A 14,519-nucleotide genomic window follows, 5' to 3' on the forward strand; every position below is an offset into this window, starting at 1 on the left:
GGCTTAACAAGAAATGCACAGTCATAGCAGGTTATTACACCCCAAAATTATATACATCTGAGGCGGTCAAAGGAAATAAAAAACCTTATAACCTTGCAAGTATTTGGGATCAGCTTCGGGACCCAGTTCTCATGTTCTGAGCAACTTGCACCTCAAGGAGCCCTCTGTAAAAGGTCTCCACATTCTGGGCTTTTGTTAGCTATGTCTGTGCTCCAACTTCATCTTTATTGGGGTTTTCATGACAATTGGTTAGTGGGGAACCCTTTCTCTTAGCAAAATTCAAACCATTCCCAGTGGTTTTCTCAGGTGTGAGGTAGATGGAGGAAATGAGCAGACAGCAGACTAGACAAAAGCAAAGGAAACTGCAATTTATCACTTCAAAGTATAGTATGTTAAACAGCAACTTAAGGCTACAACAAATGGGCAATTGCTAAAAACTCCACCCGTTTTAGGCATTGTTTACCAATTGACCACAGGGAAGAAAAAAAATAATAAAATTAATCCTTAGCAACAGGGAGCAATAGCATTCATATCATTGGCATTGCTTGTTAGTGTTGATGCTGCAGTACATGTTGTTTGGTATAACGATATACAAGTCTTGAAACAAATTTCCCAGCAGTAGTATCCTTGTATAGGCTGAATAAAGGTTATTTTCTACAGGGAGGTATCTTATAAGAAAAAACAGTAGGGGAGACCATAGAAGTGAGAGGATCCTATGGAGCTTTTTGTATTTAACAACAATCAATGGGTTTTATGGAAAATCATTGAGCAAAATGTGAGCTGCAAGCTCACTACCCCATACTGATGTTATTTATAACCTTAGTCTTAAACTGCAGGAAAAGTACACTTCCGTTCTATGGGGAATACATTAAAAGTATAAAGAGCAGATAAAAAGACAGAGCATTTCATGGATCACCAAGAACAAAATCCACTTAAATGAGCTTAGAGTTGGTTTCTTGGCTTTCACTGATGGAGAAGGACTATAAGGCATTGCCCAAGAGGAAAAAGCTGTTACCTAAGTGTGTTTGTTACCTCATGCATAAACATGGGATTACTATAACACACATACATGCATATATGGTGTTTGCTTCTAACTACTTTAACTCTGTCAAGACTGTATTATCATTTCTTATGATTAGGGCAGATTTCTGCTTCTGCTTTGCATACATGGGTTGTCTGGTTTTTTTAGTAAACGTTTGGGTGATAAAAGATGAAGAGCTGCTGGTTTGCAAGATAGCAGGAAGGATAATTTTTCCCCTTCTGTGTTGCCTAGGTAAATTATCATTAACATCCTATATGTGAAGTGCTAACCACAGTAACACAGGTTTTAACTTAGCAGGGATGCAGCCATGAAATATTTGTTCAGTAACCCTATCTGTAGAAAATGGCACAGTATGAAGAGGGTCAGCTGGTGCTTATCCAGCATCAGCAGGGTCTCCAGCTCATCTACTGAATTAAGTCTCAATGCCAGGAACATTGTTTCTCACTTGTTTAAAAAAGGAGGAGGGGAAAAAAAAAGACTAAAGTTACTTTAGGGGTACACAATAAGAACATTTTCTCTGCCAGATAGCAACATTATTGGCTAATTTAAGTCCCAGATTAAATAATACATTCTAAAGACATGAGACTCAATCACAGGCATGCTCCTTGCAGTAAGCTGAATAATTAATTATTAAGAACAAAGAGAGGAGAGGAGAGTTTATGATGTAACTTGTTACCTGCAGATGGCAGACTGGCTATAGGCTGGGCCTTCGGTGGCGCTTAGGGCTTGGCCAACTTGAGTCTGTGTCAGGCCAAGGGACAGGCGCCGGATTTTAAAAGCTTTGGCAAATTCTCGGATTTCTTCCAGATTCACCCCATCCACCTCTCCAGTGGCTGTTTGAGGATCTGTTGAAATATTTTTTTAATCATGTCAGTTCTTCACATCATATATGAGTGAGCTAGGCTTACACCAGCTTTCATTGTGAAGATGTTCATGTTCTTTTTTTTAAATACTTATTCCTTTCTCTTCCCCAGACAGAAACAGGCTTGCTTTGTCAGGTGTGTTATGAAGCATGTTCAGATTGCTAAAATGCTAACTAGGCTGCAGTGTTTCCAGGTGCTGGTGAAAGATTTTCAAAGGCATATTTTGTTGCTGAACTCCTGAAAATGGCCAACTCGCCTCAGAGTGAGTGGGTGCCTGGCCTCCTCACTGCCATTTGTGCCTTGCAAAATATGCCCCAGGTTGACAAGTCATGTTCCCCGTTTTCCCTTCTTATCACATACAGAAGGAAGGCTGGTGTTAATATATTTATTTGCAGTCTGTGGGGAGGGCTAAATATACGCATGAACTGCTCGGGTTTTTAATTTGAAATCAAGACCTTCTGCTTTATCTAAAATTAATGCCAAACAAGGAGATTCACAAACCTTCCTTCCCTCTTTCACAATACCCAACCCAAACTGCCAGCCAAATGTCCAAAATAACCCAGCAAATGAACAAGCCCAAACGAAATGCCACCTTTAAAAATGCCTTAATTTAAAAATCATCTTTTAAAATACGCCCTTCTGAGAAGCAACCTTTCAAGCTTTTCGTTCTGCCTCCCATCAGGTTGATAATCAAGGAGTAGCAACATCAGCCATTAGGTTTTGATGGTAATGCTGCACAATTTTTTACTTTTACATTAGCCCCTCAGAAGATAATGCTTATGATGCTGTGAGAATAAATCTGTCCTTCCTCTCCATAGCAGTTTACTGACACAGAAGCCTTTGTCCCTGAAAGGGCACATAATAAAGCATGTCTACCACAGGAAAGCTCCTTTGGTGCTGGATAACTCGGTCAATTTAGGACTTATCAAGGGAAACGACACAACAGCTGGAGAATGGAACTTCCCCCCAGCCCCCCCCCCCCCCCAAGCTACTGATCCCTGGCTAAATGAAAGCGTTTGCCAAGTCAGAGACAGCATGGGACTGGGATGGTGGAAGATTTCAAAGTGTTGTGCAATCCTGCGTGTAGTGAAGCCATTCTCCCAGCCAGACATCTCTATTGTTCTTCACTTCACTCCTCAGACTTCTTAGGTGAAAAGTTTGCAGCACAATAACCCATCAATTTCTGTAAATGCAAGCAGTTGTCCAAGGACGGTGCTAGACCACATTACTATTCTGAACCCTATATGAGAGTGGCTCCTGCTAGTACTGCTACAGCTAAGGGCTTGTCAGCATTACAGTAACAAAGCTTTTATTTTCAGGGGTTTATAAACCTGATGTAAAATTCCCTTATGATGGAAATGTCCTATAAAAAATCTTTTAGTCCAATAATAGACAAAGGGAAGAGGTCTTTCTGCTGTATGAATTTAGCCTGTATCGATTCATAGCTTGAATGTAAGAAGCACACACAGCAATAGTATTTTAAAAATACTCGTCTATGCAACCAGGGACCACATGAACTAGGCAGACAGGTAAACACGCACATAGGCTGAACCTAGTTTTGACACTGCTCCACACTCAGAACCATCCTTCCTGTTGTCAGTGCTGTGCTTGAGCTCACCTGTGCACAGATGCATGCACACATCCAGTATAAAGCTAGGGTGCGTACTGCTTTTAAGTAGCTGGTGCTGTGACAGGGGTCACTCAGGTTTGCAAAATAATTGCCTTTAGAGGTGTGAAATTTCCCTACTTACCCCATACACAGTCTATCCAGCATACCAGTTCTGATTTTTGGAGACAGAACGGAGCTGGATGCTTATCTGCCCTTTGGATCTCTGAAGAGCAACTGATAAATGTACAAAATATCATAAATGATAATGGCCTCAAAGATTCCCTTGAGTAAAGTGCACTAAGATGGTGACCTTCCTCACCTCTTTCCTTCCTTCACTTTAAGGCCTCTGACTAAGGCTATTAGGGATGTGACAAAGGAAGATTCAGGTGTTCCCAGAGAACTTTCAAAGTAGCAAACGCTGTGGCAACTGGCACCTGTAAACCTCCCCAACTCCTGTTAGGAATAAAAAGGGAGGTAAGAAAGCAAAGGGGTTATTTGCTTGCATATGATTATAGACAAATTCTGTCAAGTTCTGCTGGATCCTTCTGGTATGGCACTGTTGCAACAGTGAATGTCATGGAAAGTCCTTTCCTGCTCGGGGGGCTTGGACAAGGGAACAATTAGGCTGAGCTCTCCTCGAGACAAGAAAAAACCCATGATGCACTTCAGGAATATGGGAATAGACTGTAATATATGGCGGAGTATCTGTTGAGAAGGCGGTTTGTTCTTACATAGCGTCTTTAGGAAGAGGAGGGTACTAACAAAGGTGGACCAAAACATTGAAGCCTTGTATCCCTGAACTCTAGGGAAAATAGCATCAGTATCAAATCAGAACCACTTCTACTTCAGGTGTGATTCAAAGCCCTTTGAAATCCACAGAAGTAGTTCCTTGATTTCTGCCAGCTCCATAAAACTCAAGTAGAGATATGAAGACCACTCTACTGACATCATCATCATATAACCACACTGGTCTGTTTTATTCTATTGCCTTTAAAATGCCACCAATACATAATCTTGGACTCTGTGGACTGATACATACACATACATAAGCACATACAAATAGATAATGGACTTAGTTTTAATAAGTTCTGAGCTCTCAGAACAGTTAAGTGTATAGTGCACTTCACATTTTAGGAAGAATAGCTTATTGAAGATTGCAAATAAACTGGTGCTTTTTAAATGAAGTGCCTATCCTAGAGAAGGCAGCACAGTGCCAACAAAAAAATAAAGAATACCAATCTCATTGAGTGGTTGGGATCTGCAGTAACAGCATTTAAAGACTCCCAGTGTACATTATGGCTTGATAGAACGATGGCTGTTGTGTCTACGAAACTACTGGGTGCTGGAGAAAGGTGAGGGAGTTGTCTGGGACCATTTTAGGGGATATGTGTACGTATGTCCTAACAAAAAGAAAGCCAGATAAAATTCCCCTAGATGTCCTGGTGGATGGTGAAGGTGGACGAGCAGAGTGGAAGAAATAAAATCCACAGGCTCTCCTTCAGCATTAAACACCCTTTTCTCCTACTGAAGGAAACACTACTCCCACTTTTGCATTCTTCTGGAAATCCCACATGAGTTTGTCAGTGAGTGCAAATATGCTGTGATTTTAATAGTTAGGGGGAAGAGTTGCTACAGAGAAATCAGTGCACCCTGAAGGAGAAAGCAAATTTCTGTTGCACAGAGTTCTACCACGGGAGGGATTACAGGGGATGATTTCCCCAGTCAGACAGGAGGAGAAATAGCTGGCAGAGGAAGTCCAATGGAAAGAAAATTGGATAAGAAAGGCAGGACAAAACATTATTAATGGAAAATGGACTGGAGCTCAGGGGAAAGAAAGAAGAATAATTTGTTTGTGGGAGGCATTTTAATTTTATAGTAACAGATGACAGTAAAATGAATTTGAAAGGAAGAAAGGAACTTCATGGAGACACAAGTCTCAGAGCATGAGGGGAAACCAGTGATTTCCACAAAAGAACATATGGTAGAAAAGTTAAAGAAATGAGCAGAGGGATGCATCTGAGAAGAGGAAAATGAAATGGAAAAAAGGAGGAATACTGATGTAGAACTGAATGAAGAGAAAACAAAGAAGACAAAGGAGAAGTAGAGGTAGGATGAGACAATATGAAGAAATCATACAGAAGGGACAGGAAGAGTAGAGATAAATCTTGCAGTTCTTGCTTAGGCAGAGCTTCTTTTTAAATGTCCTTTCTTTGGAAACAAACATAATTTTTTGTCCTTAAAATAACTAGCAGTTGTTGCTGGTGAGGGCTGAAGAGGTGAGGATGAGATAAAAGGGAGAAGCTATAGAATACAACTATCCAGTGGGGAAGAAAAGGACACGAAATAAATAAAGAGAAATATATTAAAAAAAAAAAACAAAACAAAACAAAAAAGGAAGGAAATTTTTAAATTAGGAAGCATGTTAAAGAAAAAATGTAAAATCATAAAGAAAATATGACTAGAAAAGTAAAAGGCATAAGCAAAATGGAACAGTAACGTTATTAAAGCCCAATTCTGATCCCTTTCTCGTAGTACCTTAGTAATTTCACTGATGGGAGACAGCCTGTTGTAGAGGGTTACTATGTTTAGAGTAAGTGTGCAGAACCTTGCCCCAAATAATTACTTACTGAAGTTATTTGCTCTAAGCAATTCAATTAACAGAATAAAGTAGCTGCATATGCCTAGTTTACATGAACTTCATTATATTTAGCAACAATTTCTGGAATATGGCAAATGTCTACCAAGGGACTCAACTCTGGGGCCTCTGCTGGAGGACTGGACTGCAGCTTTGGAATGAATGAGGAAAAGGAAACAAAAATATTCCTGCCTCAGGAGGGGTAAAGCAATTGAAGAGATGTTCAGGAGGCCACAAGTTGTTTCTTGATGCCCTTAGGCCTGTGGATTTCTTTCAGAACCACTGACCCATTGCAGGCCTCATCCCACAAAAAGACTTTGAATGGACTTCAGCAGACACTGGATTTGAATTGTAGGCCTGTTGTACAAAGCTCTGACAGCCAGTGTGGGACCTGGGACGCTAACAAGGCTTTGTTCAATTATGGGCCATAGGCTTGACAAAGCGGTGCTCCTGCCCTTCAGGGATCTGCACCCAGAAGCTGAATGGATTCTGGAAAGTAACAGAACAGGAATGACTTCCTATTTATTTCCCTGTGTGCAGTCACAGTTGTATGCAAATAGATTGTTCGTCACGTGAAACAATTTTCAAATTCGTGAGCATCGATTAAGACTATTTGTCTAAAAAGATGGTACTATCAAGGACACCTAAAAGCTGTAAAGGATCCTCTCTGTCTTTTCATGGTTCATTACACAGGTGGTTTGATCTTTCCCTACTGAACTGACTGTATTTTCTTCTTTCTTGTAGGCTCTTTCCACATTGCTAGAAACCAGCAGGTAGCTTTCTTGTGCCCTGGAACATTGTCACACGCCAGCTCAAGCAGGCTGACGCATGCAGTGTTAGCTCCCGTTTGTGGTCGGCTACATGCTCTCAGGAATATGCTGGACAGCCATTAAGGATCATTGAGATGACTGTGTTACTCCTGTCTGTGTGATAATGCTATGCAAATGGCAGAAATGAGTTATCTGTCCTTCACACTACCGAGTCTGTTGGTCTTGAATAACTAAGGAGTGGATGAAGCTGGAAACATAAATTAAAAACCATTCCAGAACTTTTTGTTTATGTGTAATTATCATCATGCTTTTTTACAGGTGATCCCTATCAATAGCCTCTTCTTTTGGAATGCTCTTAAGACCTGGATCCCGGTGAATTAATTCCCAAGTGCAATGCCTTTCTCAGTCTGATTGTATGAAAAGTATTTTTTTTACTCCAAGTTCCCCACTTGATTTAATTGAGCTTTCTACTTTTTTGAGCAAAGGAGAAGCACCCCAACTACCTTCTCTGTGCCATTCACAGGGTATTCACTATGGCTAAGTCTGACCGGCATTTACCATTATAAGACAAATTTCAGGTCAACTACTTCTGAGAATGAGGTTAGTAAAATATGTTCTACCCAGGTTAAAAAAAACCCGTAATAACCTCTTTTCTTAAAGAAGTTTCAGTTTCCCTATAACTTGAAGCATGGCCTTGATAGGTGTCAGGAAGATAGCTGTTATGTCAGTAATGGGCTTCTTGCCATCCCAATTAAAAATCTACCTCCAACAAGTCCAAGCAGGTGACCCTCCAAAGATCATATCTACTCAGTAGAGATTTGCTAAACCTCTGTGTGGAGTTTTCTTTAAGATTTTCTCTGTACTGAGGATGCTTGAGCCTAAGGCTGAAGTAGATGGAAAAGAACACCCTCTTCTACGGTTTTGGCTCTGGCCTGCTTTGGCCAGGACAGCAGTAAAGACAGACTGACTCGCCTCTCTTCTTGGTGATCATTTCCCACACTCCTGTGATGGTTTCCAGGAGGGTGGGAGTGGTGTCTGCATGATTTGGATGCAGAGGGGGCAAAAATTAACCTTGAGTCTAAAGAAAAAGAAATGATGGAAGGGAAAAAAACCCTGAAGACTACTGAGGAGCAGGGATTTGAGTTTGGAGTGGAGGGAGAGAGGGCCTGACTGTGCAGAGTAGTAATCACTGGGGTAGAGGAAAGAAAAGAGGAAAAAAGAGGCAGCACTAGTGATAAAACAAGGTAGAGGAGGACAGAAACTGCCTAATAAAAAGGCTGGTAAAAGGTACACCAATATGTTCTGGGGACAGAGATTGACTGGGAGCTGGAGGGGAACTGAAATGGGAAGAGGAGTTGAAGAATGATGGACTGTGGGGAAAGGACTGCAGGGAGATGGCAAGAGGAACAAAAGCATGGAGGCAAAGGGAGCACAGATCATGTGGAGAAGAGCATGAGGAAGTAATGGGACTGGAACAGGACAAGTGGTGGAAGGAGTCAAGCCTGAGAGGAACAAGTAGAAAGTCTGTGTTCAATACTGTATCTCCCCCTCTTCCCCAAACTGACATTCCTGTGCCTCATATTCCTCTGCTCTCAGGCAAACCCATGAGCACAACGTGTGTCTTATTCCTTTAGAGCAGGACCAACAAGATGATAACACAACCTATCAGCTTTTCCATCCATCCAACTGACAGAAGATCTCATATTTTCAACTATGAATATAAGCATTATCTTATCTTACCATATGACTGACTTACATTACTATTCTGCTTTTGTAACAAGCTTGAAATTTATCCAAGCAAAAAATGAAGCTGAAAGAACATGCTCAGAGTTGCACAAATAAACGCTCAGAAGCTACAAATGCTGGAGTTACAGTAGCCCACAACGCAGTGTAGCATAGTCTTTGAGCCCCGGATTACCAGTTCTTTTTCCCCAGACCCCTGCCTCGTCCAGTGCACAGGACAAATTGTGCTTCATTATGAAGGACCTGATTGATGTATTGCCTTTTTACTTGTTCAGTGTGTGGCCCCAGACCTCTATTAAAGCTCTTCACCAAAGACATTTTCTCTTGAGCTCTTCTGGTTTTTTAAATCTTAATTTATTTTCTTGTGTTTCTATAAGATGAGGGTCTTCCCCTTCTCATTCACAGAGAAATGGACAGATATTAAGGGAAAAAGCATTTTTGGGTACCCAGTCTAGGTCAAGTAGGAGATTATTTTTTAGACCGTGTCTTTAAATGGTTCTTTACAGAGTTCCACACTGAAAGCGCACTTGAAATTGTAACTGTGAGTACCAGGTTCTTCTGTAAATTAAAGTCCAGAGTCTCAAGCTGGATATTGAGGGAGCACTTGTGAAAAATCTGCTTTAAGTGACTTGCCTGCCGTTGCACTGGAATTATGTGGCAGACAGAAAGCTTCAGATCCTCAGTCCTCTACCGCCTGAAGCAAGACCATCCTTCACTCTTCTACAGTTCCCTACCTCAAATGGTGCACAAACTGGGGAACAGTTTAGAGACTCAGGCAGGGAACAAACCCTGGGACAACAGCCCTCCTGTTGCATTAGTAATTCTGATGCATCCTTAGAACAATTCCGTTGGGAATGTACTGAAAGGATGAGAAAAAAAATCACAATTGTCTGATTTTAATCACAACACGTATCATTATCATAAAATACATGTTCTAAGAGGAATTGTATACAGTTGAACAAGCAACTATCTTTCTAGCATCTCCTAACTTTTGATGGATTTATCCTGAAAACTTAAAATGGCTTCTTCCATGTTGCTTTTATTGTGCAGTGCACTTATCCACATGGGGAAATTGACTGGAATAACCATTGTGGGGTAGAGTTCCCCTCAATAGTTATTCTAGAATATTTTTTTTAATAAGAATGTCCACAAGGGAGACTATTCTGGACTAGCCATTGAAAAGTAACTTATTCTGCACTAGCTATTTTAGTCAATTTTCCCACATAGACAAGGGGTAACTTTATGTATTTTTAACATGAAGCCTCTTATTTGTCTTCTTCCTACAAGCTTGTCTACATGAGAAAATTTACTGACAAAGCAATAGCAGTATATTTATATCACTATAATTATATCTGTATCTATATATTTTATGTACTTACAGCTACCAATGCAGATATTTTTATTCCAGAATAAATGTATTCACACTGGGAGTTATACCAGCATAGTTTTACCACTATAGCTCTGCTAGTAATTTCCCCATGTAAAGAATCTCTGAAATAATCTAACCGAGATTTTTTTCACATATTCCCTTGCATGACAGTTTCTCCAAGCCCTTTGTAAGCTTGTATCAGTCATATATTTTACGTTACCAGTACGGTGTGAGCTATAGTGTTTGTTTACTTGAAATATGTACATGTAATATCTTTGAACAAGGTCATCCAATACACTCAGATTTTTGCAGATGTGCAAAAACTGTTAACGCTTCTTATGTATACTTTTAACCTGCTGGTTTTGTTATGTAAAGACCAAAGTTAATGCTGATAAGGTAATAGCAAAGACTCTGAACTATGTGATCTGGAAGAAAGGGCTGTTCAGGAGGTCAGCTGTTACAATCCTAACACTGAAACTCAGTTATTTCACTGCAGCCCGCTTCTCCCTCCTCTCCCACATGTTACAGTTCTTTCTTGTTTAAATTGTTCAAGCTTTTCCTGGCAAGAAAGGTCTCTAGCTCTAGATTTGTGTAGTGTTAGGGTTTGTAAAATGGTTTGCTACACTAACTAAGCAAACAGTAACCAATAAGCAGCCTAACCAAAAGTAGGATCTGTCTGCCCATCAAATTCTAAGCAATATAATTCATGATATTGAACGATTCATAAACTTCTAATTTCCAAAGAACATAAACTACATTTCAGTTATGAGAATTGCCCTCATAAGTCAATTAACAGCTGCTACCATTTTTATGACCATTTTTAGCATTGATTACAATTTCTCAAGGCATGTTTACCTTAAGCCCCATCCATGACAGCACTTAGCAGTCTCACTGGTAAGAGTCACTCTACTTAGCAATATACAATCTACTATATGAAAAAAAAGAGGAAAAGCAGATCAGGAAACTCAGCAGTGAGGAGGACAAACAGAGGGGAGAATTAAGGAGAGCCAGGGAGCAATACTTACTGCTGACTAACTGGCCAACACTCAAAGCTGAAGAGGAGGAGGATGAGGAGGAAGAAGAGGAAGCCTGACGCACTGGGCTTTGAGACATAGATGCTTGACTGTGAGCCAAATGCAGGAGATTGGGTTGTGAGGCTGCTTGTCCCACTTGCGTCTGGGAGGGCTGATGGAGCTATATGTTAAAATGTAAAAATAGGTATTTAGAAAATGAAGCAGTAACAGGAAACTTCCAACGCACCATCTTACCCATCTACTTCTGGGGAACAAACCCCACGGGAGCATTAAATACCACGGACTTAGTTCAGGTGACTGTTACAGCAGGAGCAATCTCAGCTCTTTTGCATTCTGACTTCCCATTTTTTCTCAGTTTAACCAGATACTTAATCTAATTAGAAGCTAAATACTTGTTTGAAATGGGTGATAAGAGACCTATGACATTCACAGCAGCATTCTGATTTAATAAATACATGTCCTTACCTGTTTTCTGACTAATGAAGTCAGACTTATTCCCTACATGGATTCTTATATAAATCAGCATTGTTTCAGAGAGGTCCTTTCATACTGCAGGACCAGGGCCAAGAAGAATGGGAATGGGGAAGAGAAGATAAACTGGGGGAAAATCCCTTTCCTACAGAAAGGAATAATTTGTTTTATGACATTAGATCTAGCAAACAAACCAAAACGTTGAAATCTTATTTCTCAGTCAATAAATTGTCCTTGCCTAAAACACACAGTGAAACGTCTAAGCCCCATTCACATCAGGACAGTGTCAAGTAAGACACACCTAAAAAGTCTAGTGAGTACAGTAGATGTAAATGATGTGCTGTGATACATGAATCTGTCTTTAAAAATTTTTTTAACAAATTTTACAACAGTGTAGTCTTCGGTTGTTCACTAGAGGAAAGGAAAGAACCATTAATCCCTTCTGCCTATAATAAGCTTTCACGTGGGACTGAACACTAGGAACGTTCTCTGGTACTGATTTTTACATAAAACTCCCAGCAAATTCAAAGGGCAGTCTCTCTACAGAATGAAGGTACACAATGGACCTTACAGTTTTGAATTGGCTTCTAGTAGTCCAGTAAAGCCCTTTCAGAGCTTAATAATACAGTAATATTGTCCTGATACACTCAGGTGACTGCTACTTATTATGCCTTTATTTTATGTTGATTCTTGATATTGATCAAAAAAGATTGCAAAAATGTACTAAAAGGCTTCACTTTTAAGTGATAGCTGTTATCTGCATTCTCAGAAAGGGGGAAAGATAAAGGCCTATTTGGCCTTGCTTGAAGTCAGTAATTTAAATCTATTTCTTGAGTTCTAAGGAGTATGAGTTTTTCTCTTTTGATATTTAACTGAACAAATGACTTCAGAAAAGGAGCTGAATTCATTAGTAATACTCAAATTATATATAATACACTCCCAGAACACATAGAAATGACTGATGCTAAGTAGACAACAAATTGTATGGTACAGTAGATAAAGGTATCTGATCGCATTCAAGATGAGACTTTTCTGTGGAATACATATGAACAATTTTAATGACATTATTCCTGTCATGGGTCTGTTTAAGAATGGAAAAAATTACAACTCCTTTTTCTATCTCCTACATGCAATGATGTAAGACAAAACGAAGCAAGAAACTTTGAATTACCCTTAATAATAATGAAAATTATTTATCTGACCAGTTTTAGCCTATTCTGACTTCCCTAGGGATCAATAAACAAAAACATTTTATTATTTCAAAGACCTGTTTTTGATCAAGCACATTTTAGAAAAGAAAACTGGCACTTTATCATAGGGATAATAGTTGAGAAGCTGATTGAGAGGCTTCCAGACTTTAGACTCATGCAAGCACAGGGCATCTTTAAAAAAATTTTGCTAAGGGCTAGATTTTATCCATAGAGAGCTCCCAACCCAGAATGTCTACTTTTACAATATCTTCTCCTAGGGAAGCAGTCCACTAGGAGGGCTGGCCTCCTCTGAATGCTGAAGAAACAGACTGCCCATCCATTACACCCACATCACTCCAGACTGCAGCTTTCAGAAACAGGCAAGCATTTGGGCGCTGGGTCTGTTGTCTGAGGGAATCTCTGGCAAAACTAAAGATTTCAGCCTAGGCAAGGCAATAAAAGTACTGTATTTAGATGAGTTAGATGCTTTTGCGCTATCTGGAACAGTCTTAAAGATGTTAGTGCTTATCTGCAAGGATGGAGGAGCAAATGCAGTAGCTATCTTTAAAAAGAAAGATCTGCAAAATTATAGTCCAGTCAACTAAACTTCAACCCGTGGAAAAGTACTGAAGAAAATAATCAAACAATTTGTAAGCACCCACAAGAAAACAAGGTACCAATAGACTACATGGATTGTTAGGAACAAACTGTGTCAAACCAATCTGATCTCCCTCTAAGACAGGGTAATTGGCCTCGCGGACAGGGAAAAAGCAGTAGGTGGTTTGACTTTACAAGTCTCTCGATGCTCCCTCGTGTGACATTCTTTATAACCTAGGGAAACATAGTTTAGATGAAATTGCTGCAGAATGAATGCAAAAGTAGTTAGAAAACAGAACTGAGAGGATAGATATCTATCTGTGGAAATGGTAGTGTGCACGTATGGTGCTTCACCGAAGTCTGTCCTCGTTCTGCACTACTCAGTATTTTCTTAACGACCTGGATGATGGGGAAGAGAATACACTTACTAAATTTACATGCTGATGACATGCTGGGAGGGACTTTTGATAGGTCGGAATACAGGATTAGGATTCAAAATGATCCTGTCAGTTTGAACATGCCACCAGCAATCCTGGGGTGCCACAAAAATGAAGAAAAGGCAGCTGCCATACCAAGCTGTGTGAGTGGGAGTGATGTCTGTAGTGCACGTGAAGCATCTTCTTTTCTACTAAGCACTGCAAAGACCTCTGCAGGGGTGGGGGCACCATGTCCACAGGTAGATGCCACACTTCAGAAAAAATCTGGACCAACTGGAGGGGAATAATTAGAGTGGCTGAAGGCTTGGGAGTTACCTGAGGCTTATGAAGACAGCTGGAATGAGCTTGGTTGTGTTTAATCTAAGGAAGGGAAGACTAAGTGGGATATGATGCCTGCCTCAAATACAGGCAGAGCTAATGAAAAGAGGAGAGAATGAGTCTGTCTTACATTTTATAGCTGAGAGAATGAGGTGCAATAACCTGAAAGATTCAAATTAGATGCTGGGAAAAGCTATCTAATGTGGCAGTGAAGCACTGGCATAAATTGCTGGGGAACCTGTGGAGTTCTATGAGAGGGCTTAGGAGCAAGGTAGACGAATACTGGAATAGCTACTCCGCCTGAGAACAACAGAGTGGGCTGGATAATCTCTTCAACCTTGACCTTCCAGCTTTAATTTTTTAAGATTCTATGCTGTTTCCTATCATGTAAGACACAGATGGTAAATCCGACATGCTGCAGGCATAGTCCCTGAAGAGTTC

General features: G+C 40.2%; 1 protein-coding gene across 2 annotated transcripts in view; it reads right to left on the minus strand.

Annotated features, from left to right (window-relative positions):
* Positions 1 to 14,519, minus strand: part of POU6F2 (POU class 6 homeobox 2) — a 318,720-nt gene that overhangs the window by 6,616 nt on the left and 297,585 nt on the right. For both annotated transcript variants that reach the window (XM_074843482.1, XM_074843472.1), the window contains 2 exons: positions 11,057 to 11,225; positions 1,719 to 1,887 (listed from right to left, as the gene is read on the minus strand). In XM_074843482.1, the coding sequence (XP_074699583.1) occupies positions 1,719 to 1,887; positions 11,057 to 11,225 (338 nt within the window). The remainder of the gene's footprint in view (positions 1 to 1,718; positions 1,888 to 11,056; positions 11,226 to 14,519) is intronic.

This window comes from Strix aluco, chromosome 1, assembly GCF_031877795.1.
Source record: "Strix aluco isolate bStrAlu1 chromosome 1, bStrAlu1.hap1, whole genome shotgun sequence".
NCBI classification, from domain to species: domain Eukaryota; kingdom Metazoa; phylum Chordata; class Aves; order Strigiformes; family Strigidae; genus Strix; species Strix aluco.